The 17,517-nt window shown below is 38.5% G+C and overlaps 2 protein-coding genes across 3 annotated transcripts in view; one reads left to right on the top strand and one right to left on the bottom strand.

Moving 5' to 3' along the window:
• LOC114662582 (NADH-cytochrome b5 reductase 3-like) overlaps window positions 1-17,517 on the bottom strand; it is a 1,047,486-nt gene that overhangs the window by 95,224 nt on the left and 934,745 nt on the right. The gene's annotated exons all lie outside the window — the stretch shown is intronic.
• The window catches only part of polr3b (polymerase (RNA) III (DNA directed) polypeptide B), a 201,292-nt gene that overhangs the window by 1,694 nt on the left and 182,081 nt on the right, over window positions 1-17,517 (top strand). The window contains 7 exon segments of the mRNA XM_028816094.2: window positions 6,810-6,842; window positions 6,968-7,024; window positions 7,118-7,182; window positions 10,510-10,585; window positions 10,710-10,810; window positions 15,455-15,546; window positions 15,789-15,906. Of these exon segments, the coding sequence (XP_028671927.2) occupies window positions 6,810-6,842; window positions 6,968-7,024; window positions 7,118-7,182; window positions 10,510-10,585; window positions 10,710-10,810; window positions 15,455-15,546; window positions 15,789-15,906 (542 nt within the window).

Here is a 17,517-nt window from a genome sequence, read left to right as displayed (position 1 = left end):
AAAAAAAAAAAAGTTACAATGTGGTGGTTTCAGCGACAGTCACGTGACGAACAAATAAAACTTCTCTGTCAGAACGCACCTGGCTAATCCTGTATTATATGTTCTGTGGTCATAGGTAATTTCCATATTACGTGGTCTTACGTAATTTCCGTTTCAAACGCGATAAGAATTTTATATATATATATACAGTGATCCCTTGCTATATCGCGCTTCGCCTTTCGCGCTTCACTCCATCGCGGATTTTATATGTAAGCATATTTAAATGTATATCGCGGATTTTTGCTGTTCGCGGATTTCTGCGGACAATGGGCCTTTTAATTTCTGGTACGTGCTTCCTCAGTTGGTTTGCCCAGTTGATTTCATACAAGGGACGCTATTGGCAGATGGCTGAGAAGCTAGATTGCTTACTTTTCTCTCTCTCTTGCGCTGACTATCTGTGATCCTGACGTATGGGGATTGAGCAGGGGGGCTGTTCGCACACCTAGATGATACGGACGCTCGTCTAAAAATGCTGAAAGATTACCTTCACGTTGCTATCTTTTGTGCAGCTGCTTCCTGAAACGACATGCTGCACAGTGCTTCGCATACTTAAAAGCTCGAAGGGCACGTATTGATTTTTGACTGAAAAACAAACTCTGTCTCTCTCTCTCTCTCTCTCTCTCTCTCTCTCTCTCTCTCTCTCTCTGCTCCTGACGGAGGGGGTGTGAGCTGCCGCCTTCAACAGCTTTGTGCCGCGGTGCTTCGCATACTTAAAAGCCAAACAGCCCTATTGATTTGTTTGCTAGAGATTGTTTTCTCTCTATGTGACATTCTGTGCTCCTGACATGCACTCCTTTGAAGAGGAAGATATGTTTTCATTCTTTTAATTGTGAGACAGAACTATCATCTCTGTCTTGTCATGGAGCACAGTTTAAACTTTTGAAAAAGAGACAAATGTTTGTTTGCAGTGTTTGAATAACGTTCCTGTCTCTCTACAACCTCCTGTGTTTTCTGCGCAAATCTGTGACCCAAGCATGACAATATAAAAATAACCATATAAACATATGGTTTCTACTTCGCGGATTTTCTTATTTAGCGGGTGGCCTCTGGAACACAACCCCCGCGATGGAGGAGGGATTACTTTAGATGGTAAGAGGGTCAGTAACCCTCCTGCAGTTAAAGGGAGTCTTCAGGAAGCACTTTGAGATCTGGAGATGGGTTAGATTATAAAGCCTGAAATCAAGCATTGCTGGGACTTGGCAATATGCTGTTTTAATTGATTAAAAAGATTGTAGTGCTCCCACTTTTGAACACTACCTCCTTTCAACATTCCTTACATATTATGCGATTCTGCTGCTCATCTGACTTGTGAAATCCAAACCACCTCCAAATAATTGATCCATTGTTCTTCTTTTTACATACTAAGTCGTCTTTCAGTTTTAACTTGTGTGTCATTGCCCCTCCCATGTTGCGAGACAGTTGTTTGCATGCATGTGAGCACGAGTGTGGGCAGGGCTGCTAGCAGAGCACAGTAGTGAAGCCTGGAGCAGGCAGTGAGGGATAAGAAAAAACTTGATATAAATAATACTGCCTCTATCCATTTCCCACTCTATTTATACTAGGGGGGCTCCGCCCCCTGCTCGCTTCGCTCAGCCAACCCCTGGTGTTGGGACATGACAAAGAGTGAGATGTATGAATTAAGAAATAGAATAGTGTGCAGCTTTGGATGATGCGCATAGAAATAACAAATCGAGTGTTTGGCATATATTAATGTTTTATTGGAATATTTCTTTGTATGCAACATTAGTAGTAAAGATGGTGTCTTGTCCTTGAATGAGTCTTCCTTGGCATGGATCATTTATACTTTTAAGTCTAACTGTCAGATGAACGTCGAACACGTGAGAAGGCAGCATAAAGTTGTCCATGTCCAAAAACGGGTTCAGAGAGGTATGATGCCAACCTGTGTGCATGGTTTGTCCGTGTGATTTGTTGATGGTCATGGCAAATGCAGGTTTAATGGGAACTATTGCCGTTTCAATGTAAAAGGTAAATCTAGGTCAGAACTCGTAAGGTCAATTCTAGGAATGAGAACAGAACATGTAAGAACTGTTGCTTGAATAACATTGCGTGTCATGGTGTTGACGACTAACCGTGTGCCATTGCTAAACCCTGTTTTAGTGTTAAGTTTCTTAATAGCATGATTATTGTTACGTTTTTAAGGGCAAGGTTGTGTTGTGGTAATCCGGCTGGGTTAATAGTGTTCAAATATTCTAAGGGAAATTTATATGTTCATTGTCGTCATCAGAGGCAACTTTGTCAGAGCTTAGAAAGATCTGTGTCTCTCCAGGAAGTAATGAAATGAATTGGTTATTAATGTGATTAACATTAATATTTTTTGGACATAATGTAGTGCGTTGTGTTAAAAGGGGTATTTGGTCTAATGTGATTGCTGTTCCAAATATCTCTTATTACATAAGTCGTCTGAGATAAATTCCATGGATACACGGTGATCGTCTCTGTGCCTGCTGTTTTTTTAATTCTTGAAATTGTAGCACTCCAATCCTTCCTGTCCAGTTGGAAATAATATGGGGTATGGTTAAAGTATCAAGAAGCGGAAAGCAAAATGTCTATGCGTTGGAATGTAGGTGTGTTGTTTTTATCGGGACGTAAATGTAGAACAATATCTCTGTGAAATGGAGGGCTCACCATCTTTACTTTGAAAGACAATTGCCACTTCATTAACAACGGGCAGATTGTATCGTCTTGGATCTTGTTCTTTGTCCTTTATCAAGACCAAAGCAATTGTAAGTTGCCGCTATATACCTTCTGCATTCGCTTTGTATTTGCATCCTTTTCAACTTCATGTAGCATTTTTATAGACTTAGCTAATGGGTGATTGTTTATGACATGAGTGACGTTTCTCATTATAAGCTCTGTGCATTGTTTGTTTTCAGGAAGGTTCATGCGTTGATAGATTGCCTCATCTGGATCTAGGATGTAGATTTGTGCATATTTGCGTTGTTGATTCGTTTCAGGGTGCACTGTTCAATGCGATGCAATATTTGTCCACATATGCGAAAGCAGTATGGGCCATTGCCTTTTGGTGGCCTGATATGTACTTCCGGTAAATGCAAAAGCAAATGAACTATTGTAGGATCTAATGCAGTTCATAAAGTTTGTACTTTCAGCACATCGTTAGTTAGAAGCTTCTTTAGATATTCAGGATATGAATGTAAAGGAGGCAGTCTAATCTGACCTTTTTGACAACAACGTGTAAATTCATTATTTGTATTGCCAAGTTGTTTTCTTCTGTGAAGTTAAGTGAATGACAATGATTGCAAATGACATTCATTAATCCCAATGAATTTTCCTCAATAGTGGATTCCTTATTGAAGGCGCTTTCAGCCATTTGGCGTAAGCGTTTAACAGGTGTGTGGTGTTGATGTCCGCGATGGGCATGTTTTTCTTTTTGCGTTTGATTGCCTTTTTGTTGCATGTCCATTATTTTGTGACGCGCTATTTTATTCTTTTTTTTTATTTGCCTCCCGCTTTGCGCAAAGTCCCGTTTCAGTCTACGTCTTGCATTGTTTGTATCGAGCCTTGTCCGTTTTTGTATGTCGGTCATTTGAGCTTGGTGCTTTTCGCGTCTTGCTTTTTTTTTCTGTCAGTTCATTTGCGCGTTGGTTCACGTCTCCGTTCATTTATTCTGTCTCTCGCTCCCTTTTTTTGTATGTCTGATACGCGAGCTCTTTCGGTTTGAAATTGTGCTTCTTTCGATGCAGCACTTGACACGCGAATCGTTTTGTACCCGTGACCGTGTATTCATGACTTGTTTCTTTCTCAGCATTGCGAAATATGGATAAGTAATAAGGAGGATCGCACTCACTGTTAATATGTATCCTTTTCTGCAGTTGAACGGTTAATAGTGCTTTATTGAAAGGACATCCACCTATGCTGACACCTATGCCGACACCTATGCTGCCTAGTGTGAAGGGTGTTGACGTTCACTTTAGAATATGTGGCTTTGGGTGTCACTTCTTATGGATGTGTGGGGGGGGTTGTTGTTGCGCGAGCGTCTTCTTTCTTTTGTGTTCCTGTGTCTTGTTTGAATCCCCCTCTTTGTGTGTGTCCCGTCCCTTGCTTGTAGGGTCTGTAGGTTGTTTTTGTGTTCTTTTTTTTTTGTCTTCCATGGGCTTGTTGAAATCCCCCTCTTGGTGTGTGTCCCGTCCCGTCCAGTGCCTGTAGGGGTGGGGGGGGTGGTGGTCGTGCCTTGCTGTTGTGCGCTCCGTCTGTTCTTTTTTTTTTTGGTGTGTTTAGTTTTGTGTGCAATGTGTTTCGTGCTTTGCCCGCGTTTGACTACTTTGTATGTGCTCACCATCTCCTTTTTTCTGTGGTCTCGTCCGCCTCTCGTGGCCCCTCATCCGCCTTTGTCGCCCTCTTTTGTCCGCCTTTTCTCCGACTCTCGCGGACTCTTTTTGCGCCTGCGCCTCTCGCGGACCCTCATCCGCCTCTCTCGCCCTCTTTTGTCCGCCTTTCTTCTCGGCTCCTCAGCCGAGTCTCGCGGACTGTTTTTGCGCCTGCGCAGTACGTCTTTTTGCAGCTACGGCCCATTGCCGGATGTGCCTGCGTCCATCATCCGGTTTAGCATTCTCGGTTAGGTAATATGGATCACAGTATATATTAAAATCTCCATATGTTGCCCACCCTACGCAAGATATACTGGTTGACCCGGTGAAAGTGTTTCACTCAAACAACTGTTTATATCTGACCTCTGCTACCTTGCATACAGTCATCTTCTTGAAATGTGACCAAGAGTCCATTATGTAAATTACTTGTAGTATCAATCAGTTTGTACAGCTGATTCAGTGTTGGTGATTACTTGTCTTGTACACTTATACCATAGGGTTCCCAACCTTTTTGGGTCAGTGCCCACTTTTTCAAAAGAGTGATTCGATAGCGCCCCCCCCCCCCCTTGGGTTGAAAACTATACTATATATTGGAAAACAATATTAAGATATTAACAATATTGTTGTATTTCTCAAAGTATGATTAAAAAAAAATATATATTATTAAAAAAAATGAATATAATATTATTATGAGAGGACTGAGCTTGGTGTGATGACACTAATTTTTCTATGTTTGGTGCCATTTTTGTCATCAGCAATCTTAAATTGCCGCATTCCACTATTGACAATCTGTTTCTTTTCTTTAACAGATTGTTGTACCATGCTAAAATCCTCTTGGGAGACTTGTAGATCATCTAATTTGTGTTGCCATCAGGGAAAAGTAGTGTTTCTTCCCAACGAAGAGGCGTATTCCGCGAGATTTATTGTTTGGTGAAAGTGAAATCCACATACGCGAGTGGCAGAGACACTGTTGAGCGAAACGAGCATGGGGCAAAGCCCCCAAGTTTTTAATAAGTAGGGTCCACGTAAGTTTTCCTTTGAATGTGATCTTTAGGTATCGCACTGTAATTTAGGTTTACCCTTGCTCTGAAGGAATTGTGAAACAATCTGGTATTGTTAAATAACTTCTCACGTATTTATAGTAATGTTCAATGAACCTGTCAAAACATGCAATAGATTTGGTCCTCTGCATGTGCATTAATATTGTACTGAGAATGCATGACTTGTGCAAAAATTGTAAATATAATGTACTAATACAGTGGAAACCTCGGTTCACAACCATGATTAGTTCCAAACCTCTGGTCGTAAACCGAATTGGTCGTGAACCGAAGCAATTTCCCCCATAGGATTGTATGTAAAATACAATTAATCCGTTCCAGAGCCGTACGAGCTGTATGTAAATATATTTTTAAAAATATTTTTAAGCACAAATATAGTTAATTACACCATAGAATGCACAGTGTAATAGTAAACTAATGTAAAAACATTGAATAACACTGACAAACACCCAGGCTCCCTGCTCAGCTGCACGTACAGGCTCCCTGCTCAGCTGCATGTACAGGCTCCCTGCTCAGCTGCACGTACAGGCTCGCTCTCAGCTGCACGCGCTCTCTCTCTCTCTCTCTCTCTCTCTCTCTCTCTCTCTCTCTCTCTCTAGCACGTGAGCCTGCCTGCGCGCTCTCTCTCTCTCCCCCCAGCATGTGAGCCTACTCTCTCTGTCTCTCTCTCCCCAGCATGTGAGCCTTCTCTCTCTCTGTCTCTCTCTCCCCAGCATGTGAGCCTTCTCTCTCTCTGTCTCTCTCTCCCCAGCATGTGAGCCTTCTCTCTCTCTCTCTCTCCTCTCTCTCTCTCTCTCTCTCATCAGCACACGAGCCTGCCTGCACTCTCTCTCTTACATTGCAGCAGTTCAGCAGTTCACGTCTGACCGAGAACAATGCAACACGTGCGGAAATCATCAGCGCGCACAAACCGAAAGGGAAACTGGGTTGTTCGTATACCGAGTGTGTGGTCGTGAACCGAGGCAAAAGTTTGGCGAACTTTTTGGTCGTAAACTGAGTTGTACGTGTACCGAGGCGTTCGTGAACCGAGGTTCCACTGTACCTACTATTTAATACGTATGGGTCTTTCGTAATGGACATTTAGGATAATTGGTTGAAACATACGTTCAATGATTTTTAATATTAATCAAACTTTTCAGTGCGTTCTTGCGAGTATTGCCCAAGGGGGCGGCGGCTGGTCCTCAACGCCCCCTTAATATGTCTTGGACCAGAAATGCCCCCTTAGATTTCTTCAGAGCCCACTGGTGAGCGGTACCACCCCCGTAGGGAACCTAAGACTTATACAGTATCTGAAATGTATTGATTTTTAATTTGATAGTGGTGCATTTTTACTGATTTTATTTATTTATTTTTTTTAAACATGCAGGAGAAGTGGAAGTTATTGCCTGCATTTCTAAAGGTAACAGATTTTATTTACATTTTTTTTGTTATAAAATACAGTACCTGCAATGCTGATTTTGGAATAAAGTGTATTTATTTTTAATGTGTTTTTCATTTATACAAATGTTGTGTATTTCATTTTAGGTGAAGGGGCTTGTAAAACAACACATTGATTCATTCAACTATTTTATCAATGTTGAGGTAGGAACAAAAATCAAAACCTTCTTTTTAGTAATAATTTAAAAGTGTCTTTATTACATCAAATTCTAATTTTAAATTGTAAATTTTCTCCAGATTAAGAAAATCATAAAGGCTAATGAAAAAGTGACAAGTGATGCTGATCCAATGTGGTATTTAAAGTAAGTCTCCTTTTTTTTTTTTTTTTTGCATTAACAAAACATTCTTGCAGAATAACTGTATTATATCCTGTTTATTCCTACTATTTGTGGCTATTGTTATTAACCACATTTAAGAGTGCAAGAATTCTAATACACTTTTGCAATATGGACATAAAACTAGAATGATTACTTTCTGGACTTGTATACTTTAATTGAATGGAACCTACTGTCCTTTATTGTTATAGGCGCTCTGTATTAAATGTTGTAGAACTGTTTGTCTTTGTAGCCTCTTTTTCTGTTTAAAGTTCCTTCCCTAAAGTAAGTTAAAGCTGTCAAGGAGCTCTAAGATGTATTCTCAAACTCTACAACTAAGTGGCTTGCAACCTATCAATCAGAAATCATCTTCATCAGTTTGTTTGTTTGCTTCCTGTATTGTTTGGAGTTTTTCGATTTATTCAATGAGAGAGTTTTCATAACCCAAGAAAACTAGAGATGGTCATGTACTGATATGTGCATAGATGTAACATTTTACAAAAGTGCTGAGGTGTGTTTTTATTCTTGTTTAACAAGCAGTTAGGATTTGAGATGAAAAGATTAATATGAGACAAAATTGGACAATGTTTTTGTGTTATATGTGGTGTAACATTTTAGAGTAATGACACTTTTTTCAATTTTATCCCTTCTTACCTAAAGTAAATACAGCTTGAACATCCCTAATCCATAATTACAAATTCAAAAACACATTGAGTGCCGACATGAGGCCACAGATTCCACAATTGACTTCAATTGTTTTTTTTTTTTTTACTGATGAATGGATGTGAATAACACATGAACTGGTACTTACCATTTACAATGGATTTTAAAATTCCCCTTTAAATTTCAGACTAGCATGATAAACCACTACCCATGGGGAAGTGTAATCCCTGGTGGAATTCAGGGAGCCATGGATGCATTACCCAAGGGTGAGAGATATAATAACTACTGTGTGGCACTTCTAAACTACTGCATGCAATGAGGAGTGAGTGTTTCAATAATACCTACGAAGCAGTTCAAAAGCACAGTGTTTTTTTTTTTTTTTTGCTAATTCTCTGTTTACAGTAACCTTTTAATGAAAACACAGCATTGTAGGTTGATACTGAAGACCTGCCATTGCAGATGTTCTGCTGATGCTACAAACTGTATGTTTCATTCACATAACTATCCAAAATCTAGATATGTAATGGGAAGTTGACTGACTGATTGACTTACTTACTCATCAACAAAAGTACTACTTCCGATTTAGTTTGATATATCAATATTTAGATGTACCCCCCCCCCCCCAACAGAAAAACCAAATACCTCAAAATCTCAGTAATGCTTTGACTTTGATTTAATTGAAATTTGGTGACAATAAAGAAAAAAGAAAATTAGCTGACACTTTTTTTACTTATTGATATTTTTTTTGGTAATTACAGTAATTACGCTGTAGTGAGTGATCATGCTGAGAAATAGAGATTAATGCTGCAAGTAGAACAGTTCCACTGTACAAGCTGAGGCTGCAAACATGCCGAGTAATGGGGCTGAAAGCAAGTGGAGAAGCTGCCCTGCTTAGGAAAACGACAATGTGGCAAGCTGCATTAAAAATGAGAGATGATGTTGATGAAGAAAAGTTTGGCAAAACTTGAGGAAGATGTGGTAGCAAGTGGCCTCTTCTGGTTGTATGCAGCACTCTGTATTCTTTCAGCTTCTTCTTACTCCTCATGATGTGATATAACATACTTACAAAATGAAGCCGGATTGAATTTTCAAGCTCTCTTATATACAGAAATTTTCAAGAACAGGGTTTTTTTGGGAAAGTTGCTCGTTGTTAAAATACATGCAGTACTGCTGAGAACTAAGGTGTCCCATTGCTGATAGGACTGCAATGTACTGCTATGCTCTGGCTCTGGTATACCAGCCCACTTCAGGCCATAATGCATGTGTAGAAGAGAATATTCAGAATACTATTCCTTGGTCTTAGATTCACTTATTTACCAGATTCTGTTTCAGCAGACTTACCATGAGTTTTTCTTGAGAAGCTAAAGTGAATTCTCCCTTCTGACAGAAGAAACACGTTATTCATCTATGTCAGCTACTGCCTAGTAAAAATGGAATGTAAATCATCATTGAAACTTTTACTGCTTTTAAAAGCCATTGTGAATGGAGCTGTAGAATGTGTGGATGTAGAATATACTTCAATTTTCCTTTTTGGCATGGGGGACAGTCAATGGTATCAATTCCTCCATCCTCCAGGAACTGCCTGCATACTCAGTCAAACATAAATTGTTGCATCTTACCTAAATCAAATCTGACATCCTATCCCCAACCTGCCTAGAACAAAAAGAAAGATTTAATTCAGAGTAAACAACCAGTAAATTTAAGACATCATGCTTGCTTAAAAATATCTACAACAACATTAAGAAAGTTCAGAACATCATTCAAATTTGGGATTTAATTCCTTATACTGTATTTGACATTTGTAATTTAAAGTTAAAGTTTGTGTTTATAGAATGTAGTCAAGGATTTTTCAAATTGAATAAGATAAAGCAATGTAAAGCCATGTAGTGTAGGTTACCATAATAGGATGTTCATTAAGAAGCTTTGTTTCCTTTGATGTTGATATGAACAGTGCCACATATGGTTCACAGGTTACTTTGAATCAAAACCTATCTGATAAGTGAATTATTTTATTCTGAATAGATCTTAGTTTGGGACATTCCCAAAACGTGTCCCAGTGGAGAAGTATTCCAGCAAATGAGTTCACAATTAACCCGGCAATGGATAATCTGAAGGGAAATGAGTGTAATGTACAATTTTGCATATAAATTAGACCATGCTTTTTAAAAAATTATGAGAATTATTGTTTGTCAATAGTTGATTTAATAATGTGAAATATCCTGTTCCTGGTGCTGTCTCAGATTTTCTAGAGGTAAAAGTTTTGAAAGACCTAAACAGTTTAGAGATGCTGCCTGTATCTTTGTTGCTGCTAGATAGAATAATTCCTACAGCAAATATTGAGAAAATGTTTGGTCAGCAAGGTTTATTTGAGCAAAGTGTTTATTTGCATGCAAAACTAAAAGAAATATGTTGATAAAAGATTGTATTTGAGGCAAAGTAAGTATGTAAGCAGAGTATCAATATAAAAAATCTGTAAAGGTTCCAGTACTAAATGCCTTCCACATGTTAAATTTTGTTCAGTTCAGGAATTGTGTGAATATGTAACTGTCTTGTTATGGTGCATTAGCACAAAATTTCGGCCTGAAAATGTTGCACTTACCTAGTAAATGTATTTCCCTTCAGTTCATATGCAAAATATAAACTTTTTTCCAGATATCTTAATATATATGTTGGCATGCCTGATGTAGAAGAAAGTTTCAATGTGACAAGACCAGTGTCTCCTCATGAGGTACCAAAACTTTTATAATTGCTATCAAAAATTACAAGCTTCCAACTGAATTAATTAAGGGAGTACATTTTTTCATGAATATGCAGGTATTAGAAATCATGGAAATATGCATTTTGTGTTTCAGTGTCGACTGAGAGACATGACCTATTCTGCTCCAATTACAGTAGATATTGAGTACACCCGTGGCAGCCAAAGAATTATTCGGAATGCTCTTCCTATTGGCAGGTATGTTTTAGGGTTTATTGTGATTAAAACTTCTGAGTTTTAATTTGTTGGCAACTGTACAGATGTGTATTAAAGGATACAAACATTAGCATTTCAGCTATAAAGCTTGTTTTTGTGTTAATGGGAAGATGTATACAGTGATCCCCCACCTATCATGGGTTACGTTCCAGACCCATCAGCAATAGGTGAAAATCCGTGATATAGAAAGACCATATAAATAAACATTTTTTTTTTTATAGTTTAAGCCTTAAAATACCCCCCCCACACACACACAGACACACACGCTTTAAACACATGTAAACTTATTAAAACACACTTTGTAAACACATATATGTGGATGTCGGGCTAAGGAAATGAGTAACATCTCTCTATTATAAAAAAAAAATCTTGGCATGGAGACGAGGCTTGATCTTCTCAGAAGACAATATGACATCCAGCGAGAGACATTTTAACGTAATGCAAGACAAGGCAGTGAGACAGAAAGACAGCTGCTGTACAGGCTTTTAAATGATCGACGCGCAGAGCATCAAGCAGAACAGGCATCTTGGCAGAAGCAGCACAAAGCTGGTAGCTGATCCATCCACTTCTGCTTAGCATGCATACAGCTCCCCCCCCTTCACAACGCGAGCGGGAGAGACGCGAAGTGGCAGGAGCGTAGCGCACCTCTGGGGGGGTTGAGCAAAGCAATCAAGACCAGATCATCTCGGAGAGACACTTTGACAACACGCAAGACTAGACATTACAACCATAGGAAGCAAAACCCGTGAGACGGTGACTTTTGCACGTCGCGCCCTACTTACAAACAATTTAAAACAAGTTCACTGACATCTATCCTAGCAGTTGTTGGAATGCTTTTGGTAGACAAACTTCAGGTGCTCCCAGCTCTTAAAACAATGACAAGCAGAACATGCAGCTTGCCAGCTGCAGCAAGCCAGCAGATGATCCAAGCACTTCCCTTAGCATGCGTTCAGCCCTTACAGTACCCCCTGAACCCCCCACCCTCCTCCTCCTCCTTCAGAACGCTAGCGGCAGAGATGCGAAGTGGCAAAAGGACAGCTGCTGTACAGGCTTTTAAAGCGCGACAAGCACAACACACAACTGGCCAGCAGCAGCAGCAAGACACCAGTTGAACTGATCGCATCTCTTTAGCGTGCATTCAGACACCCCCTTCACAATGTGAGCAGTGTTATAAGTGCCATGAAAAAGAGATTTAACCACGCCTGGGCTAGGAAATAAAAGACAAATATTGTTTTACAGAAGTTTTAAAGTAAAAATGAAAATAATGTGTATGTAACAGATCCCATGAAAATAACAATCTCTTTAAATTGTTTATCCAGTAAACCAAATCCGGGGCTGGGCGAGCGAAGTGAGCAGGGGGCAAAGCCCCCTAGTAATAATAATAATAATATTAATAAAGCCACGATGTAGCGGGGGCGCAATAGCTGAACTGCAATATAGTGGGGGATCACTGTACAGTGAATTTCACTTTTTGCTTACCTACAGATACAGGTTGCAGTTTGTTAATTATATAAAGTATATTCTATACCGTTTAAAGAACACTTGAAAAACTTCATAAGCTTTTAATTATTTTATTATAGCTTATATGTGTTCTCTGTATTCTTAGAGTTTGTGTAACTTCTACTTTTTAAAAAAAAAAAAAAAAAAAAATTGTCAAGTTTACAAACTTAATGTTACAAGACAGGAGTGTTGAGCTAGTGACACATGAATTTGTGTTTTACGCAAAATTCAAATTTAGCATATTTGTTGTCAAAACAGATAGTAAGTAAACCATTTTCTTTTCAGTACTGTAGAGAGAATATAAAAATTTAGCCCATTCGTCTGGGAGTTACCACAGTTATTTCCCACAATCATGAAACCAAAAAGCCCTGCGTAAAGTTCCCATCTTGGGTTTGAAATGTAATTTCTTTAATCACAGAGTTGCTGTTTGTAATGTTCCTGGTGGAAGTCGAATTGACAAATACAATCTGAAGGCAGGTCTTGCCTACTACAAGTACAATGCCAAGAAAATCTCATGATCCTCTCTTGTTTGTTCCACAACATAATTAAGTGCATATTAACATAAATGTGTATAAATTTGTGATTAATATAAAGAGTAAATCAGAGTGGGCTCACTTACAACCTTTGCTACTCTTTGTATTAGCCTCAGTTTTAGAACACCTAAGCAGTGTCTGAAACATTAGTACAGTGGAACCTCGGTTCACGAACGTCTCGGTACACGTACAACTCGGTTTACGACCAAAAAGTTCACCAAACTTTTGCCTCGGTTCTTGACCATACACTCGGTATACGAACAAGCCAGTTTCCCTTTTGGTTTGTACGTTCATTTTCTTCCCTATGCATTTACCTGTGCAGCTAGCGAGAGAGAGAGCGAGAGAGCGCCACACACACACACACACACACACACACAAAAACAGAGGCAGGTGAGAGAGAGAGAGCTGGAAGCATTAAGATAGGAAGGCAGTTAAAGAATGCACTGGGCTTGATTTTGTTTTCACTTCTCTTTCCAGCGATCGGTTCATAGTGTGGATTGTTGCAATATTACATTTCTTGGTGGTTTATTAAATTACGGATTTTTTCAAATGTTCCTTTTTTTCCCCTGTGCTTAAAACTCATTAAAAAAAAGTGTTTACAGCTAGTGGTTCGTAGCGTGATTTGTTGCAATGTTACTTTTCTTGGTAGTTTATTAAATTACAGATTTTTCAAATGTTCCCTTTTTCCCCTGTGCTTAAAACTCATTAAAAAAAGTGTTTACACAGTGATCGGGTTGCAAGGCTATAGCGCCAACTGCTGCAATTTTACTTTCTTGGTTGCTTGTGGTTGGTTTTTAAATAAAGTTCCTTTTTTCCCCCCCTGTGCTTAAAACTCATTAAAAAAATGTTTATATAGCGATTGGGTTATAAGGCTATAGCGCGAACTGCTGCAATGTTACAGAGAGAGAGAGAGAGCAGGCTTGCGTGCTGATGAGAGAGAGAGAGAGAGAGAGAGAGAGAGAGAGAGGGTGCGTGCAGCTGAGAGAGAGAGAGAGAGGGCTCGCGTGCTGCTGAGAGAGAGAGAGAGAGAGGGCGAGCCTGCGCATGCAGCTGAGCAGGGAGCTTGGGTGTTTGTGTCAGTGTTATTCAATGTTTTTACATTAGTTTACTATTACACTGTGCATTCTATGGTGTAATTAACTGTATTTGTGCTTAAAAATCTTAAAAAAAATATATTTACATACAGTTCGTGCGGTCTGGAATGGATTAATTGTATTTACATACAATCTTATGGGGGAAATTGCTTCCGTTCACGACCAAATCGGTTTACGACCAGAGGTTTGGAACGAATTATGGTCGTGAACCAAGGTTCCACTGTATTTGTTTGGGATTCCCTTATCTTCTTAATGTTTTAGAGCAAATGCTGATGAGATTTCAAAGCTGTATTATTATTAGCTTGTGTGTTTTTTAAATTATTTTTAGGAATGTTACTAACAAAACGATTTTTAAAAGTATGTGGAAACATATTCCTCATACAAGTGCTTTATCAGACTCTGGACCTTGAAAAGGAAAACCATGCTTTAGTAACCATGCTATTTTTTTCTTAAAGAATCTCCATTGACGTTGTTATATCCTGCTTATTTAAAACAAGATGGGAAAATTTAATTCCAGTTCATTGCTTTTTAGACCCTACTGGGAAATCAAGCGGAATAGATGTATAGATTGTTTTGATTAAAAGGTCACAGATGTTTCTCAAAATTTTACTTGTCTATTTTTTGTTGTTTTCGTAATGGAGACAATATGTTATTAGAGACTACAATGTTCTTGGGATGCAAAACATCTGAAAATTGTCTGTACATCTGTTAGATGGCTACATTTTTGTCTTACAAAATGCTATTTATTCTTTGTTTTTTATTTGTTTAATTTTCTCCTGACATTAGTGCAAACTATTACAATAAGTTTTAATGTCTATATGTTATTAGTATCATGGGTGTTGAATGAAAGCCTACTAGGCTTTTGCTATAGCCATTGCAGAATATGATGAATCAGAAAGTTTGCTCCTTGTGCATCTTGTGTTATTGTTATATTACTATTATATTCTAGTGTTCTTATCCTTTAGCAGATGATTTGCAAAAGCGAGCTACAGAAATTTGGATATATACTTTTTGAGTATTTGGCAAGAATAAGTAAAGCTAATGACCAATTTAAAATAATAGTCTTTTGTAGAGTAAGAAGGATATAGTAGTACATTTTGAATAATAACTAAACAGGGGAACTTCTAAACAAAGGTACAGTAAATAGGACGCAGGAGTGACAAAGAAAGCTTTTAGAATTTAGAAATGAATATTAATAGAAGAGTCTTTATTGAGTCCCAAAATGTTTTTTAAGAGGTATCTAATGATAACTGGATTAGGAACTGTTCTAAAAATGAGAAGAAGCTTATTTCACTGTTTTGCAACAAGACATGAGAATCTCCAGATAATTTTAGGTTGTCTGGAGAGAAGTGATAGAATAAGGAATTCAGTTGTGGAACAAAAGACTCATATGGGAAACACGAAAAACCTAGAACATGGAATTAACCTGAACCTTTGACCTTGTGCTGTTTAGCTGCAGTTGTGTTTCAAATGCTGATTGTTATATTTTTTATCCCAAGGATGCCTATTATGCTCCGTAGCTCCAATTGTGTATTAACAGGAAAAACACCTGCTGAGTTCTCCAAGCTAAATGAATGCCCACTTGATCCAGGTAATTTAACTTTTTTTAACTGTAAAAAATCAGGTTTACTTTGTGAACTTACCATAAACCATTATATATTTTAAAGTTTAAACCAGAATTATTATTTAATAGCAAATTCTTCTTTTCACTTAATTAAACCAGTTAGAAATTATTTCACTTTTTAATGTCACTTGTTACGTAACATATTTTATGGTTTTAGTAGAAACATGTTTATATTTTGACAAATTAATTGTCATTTCGTTTTGTTTCAGGGGGATATTTTATTGTGAAGGGTCAAGAAAAAGTGATTCTGATTCAAGAGCAGTTGTCTAAAAACAGAATTATTGTTGAAGCTGACCGGAAAGGTGCAGTGGGAGCATCTGTGACCAGGTTAGAGAAAACAATAAAATATCAATACGTTAATCAAAGAAATGGTTCAGGCTCAGTAGCTACCTGTTAACTGGCATGCAGAGGTAATCTGATTACTATGTTCCCTAAAAATTATCATGTCTACATGTAGGATTACTCTGCACTTGGAATTAATTAATGTCGGCTCCCATAATGTATATTGGCGCAGAAGAAAATGTATTTGTTTGTGTATGGCACAATGCTATCAGTAGTACCAAATTTCCACTCTCACCAGTGATGTTTCACTGAAAATCCGTTTGTTCAGTATATAACTATGTGATATCTAAGAATCACATTTAAATCCCCCTCCCTAAAATGAAAGAAAAGTAAAATAAAAGGTAAATTGTCAGTGTTAAAAAAATAAATAAAAAAGCAACTTTTTTGTCAGGTGCATTCCAGTTCTTTCTCACAACAGGTTTCCTAAAACAAAGTAGTGATAATAGCCATTTTAAACAACAATTAAAATTGTTTGGTGTATACTTCACTTCTCAATTTAAAGTTAAAGATACTTAAGTATCAGAATAATTAGTGAATATATATTGCACTTTTCTGTTGCAGCTTATTATTTAGCTTGAGCAAATGAGCTGCACCACAGTGCAGAAAATTAACTTAGTGCCCACAATCAATGTCATTGATTGAATTAATTGAAACTACTGGGTGCAGTCTGTGCTCTTGATTAGAAGTTCTGAGAGAAATTCCGACAGACTTGTAGTTAAGCAGTAATAGTGAATGTGATGAATTAACAAGAAGGTGAGGAATAGGAGAGTGCAGTAACAGCCAGTGAGGAAATGGACAGGTGACAGGTCATCCTACAGCTTTGTTGTTTTGTCAAAAGTGGGGTGATATTAGGAGATGGATTAGTTCAAGGTGTGAAATAGTACGGCCTGGACACAGATAGGCAGACACATTTAAAGCCATCACCACACGTTTATTTACACTATTATTATATTCAGTTCCTAAGTGCACCGCCACACACAAACCCCCACAGTCTCCCAAAGTCCAGGCTTCACTAAGCCACCTCTCTTTCTCTTCCTTCTCTCACATTCCAGGCCTCTCCTTGCCGCCTCCTCTCCGACCTCGTCCAACTCCTCACCCGACTCCCGTCTTGATTGAAGGGAGGCGGCCCCTTAAATAGGCAGGCGGCTGATGACCACACCCGGCCACCTGCCACAAAGGATTACAATATACTTGCCTATCTCATCTATCTACTGAGTAAACACATATAAATGTAAACTACTTCTTGTTAACTATTATGCTTCCTTATGTCAACTTGGTCATATGCTCTCATTGTTTCTTCTTTGTGGTCTGCAACGGATGCTTAAGCCACGCATTACTCGGCACAAGCAGATACAAGTTCAGCAGAAGCACAGGTTTTTTTTTTATTCAGCTGTGGGAAACTCTTAAATATGTTACCCACCAGACTTCAACCACAGTTACAAAGCACAGTATTAAAGCACCAAGCACTTTGTATTTTCTTCCTCTTTTTCTCTTCTTCTCTCTGTCTCTGTTCATCCACCTCCACTCCTCATCCAGCAAACTTTGTCTCTCTCCCTCCTGACTCTGGCTCCTAGAGCAGTGGCAGTGGGCTTCTTT

This window comes from Erpetoichthys calabaricus, chromosome 1 (genome assembly GCF_900747795.2).
Source record: "Erpetoichthys calabaricus chromosome 1, fErpCal1.3, whole genome shotgun sequence".
Taxonomy (NCBI): Eukaryota; Metazoa; Chordata; class Cladistia; order Polypteriformes; family Polypteridae; genus Erpetoichthys; species Erpetoichthys calabaricus.
The sequence above is the reverse complement of the archived record's forward strand: the minus strand, read 5'-3'. Positions and strand labels throughout refer to the sequence as shown.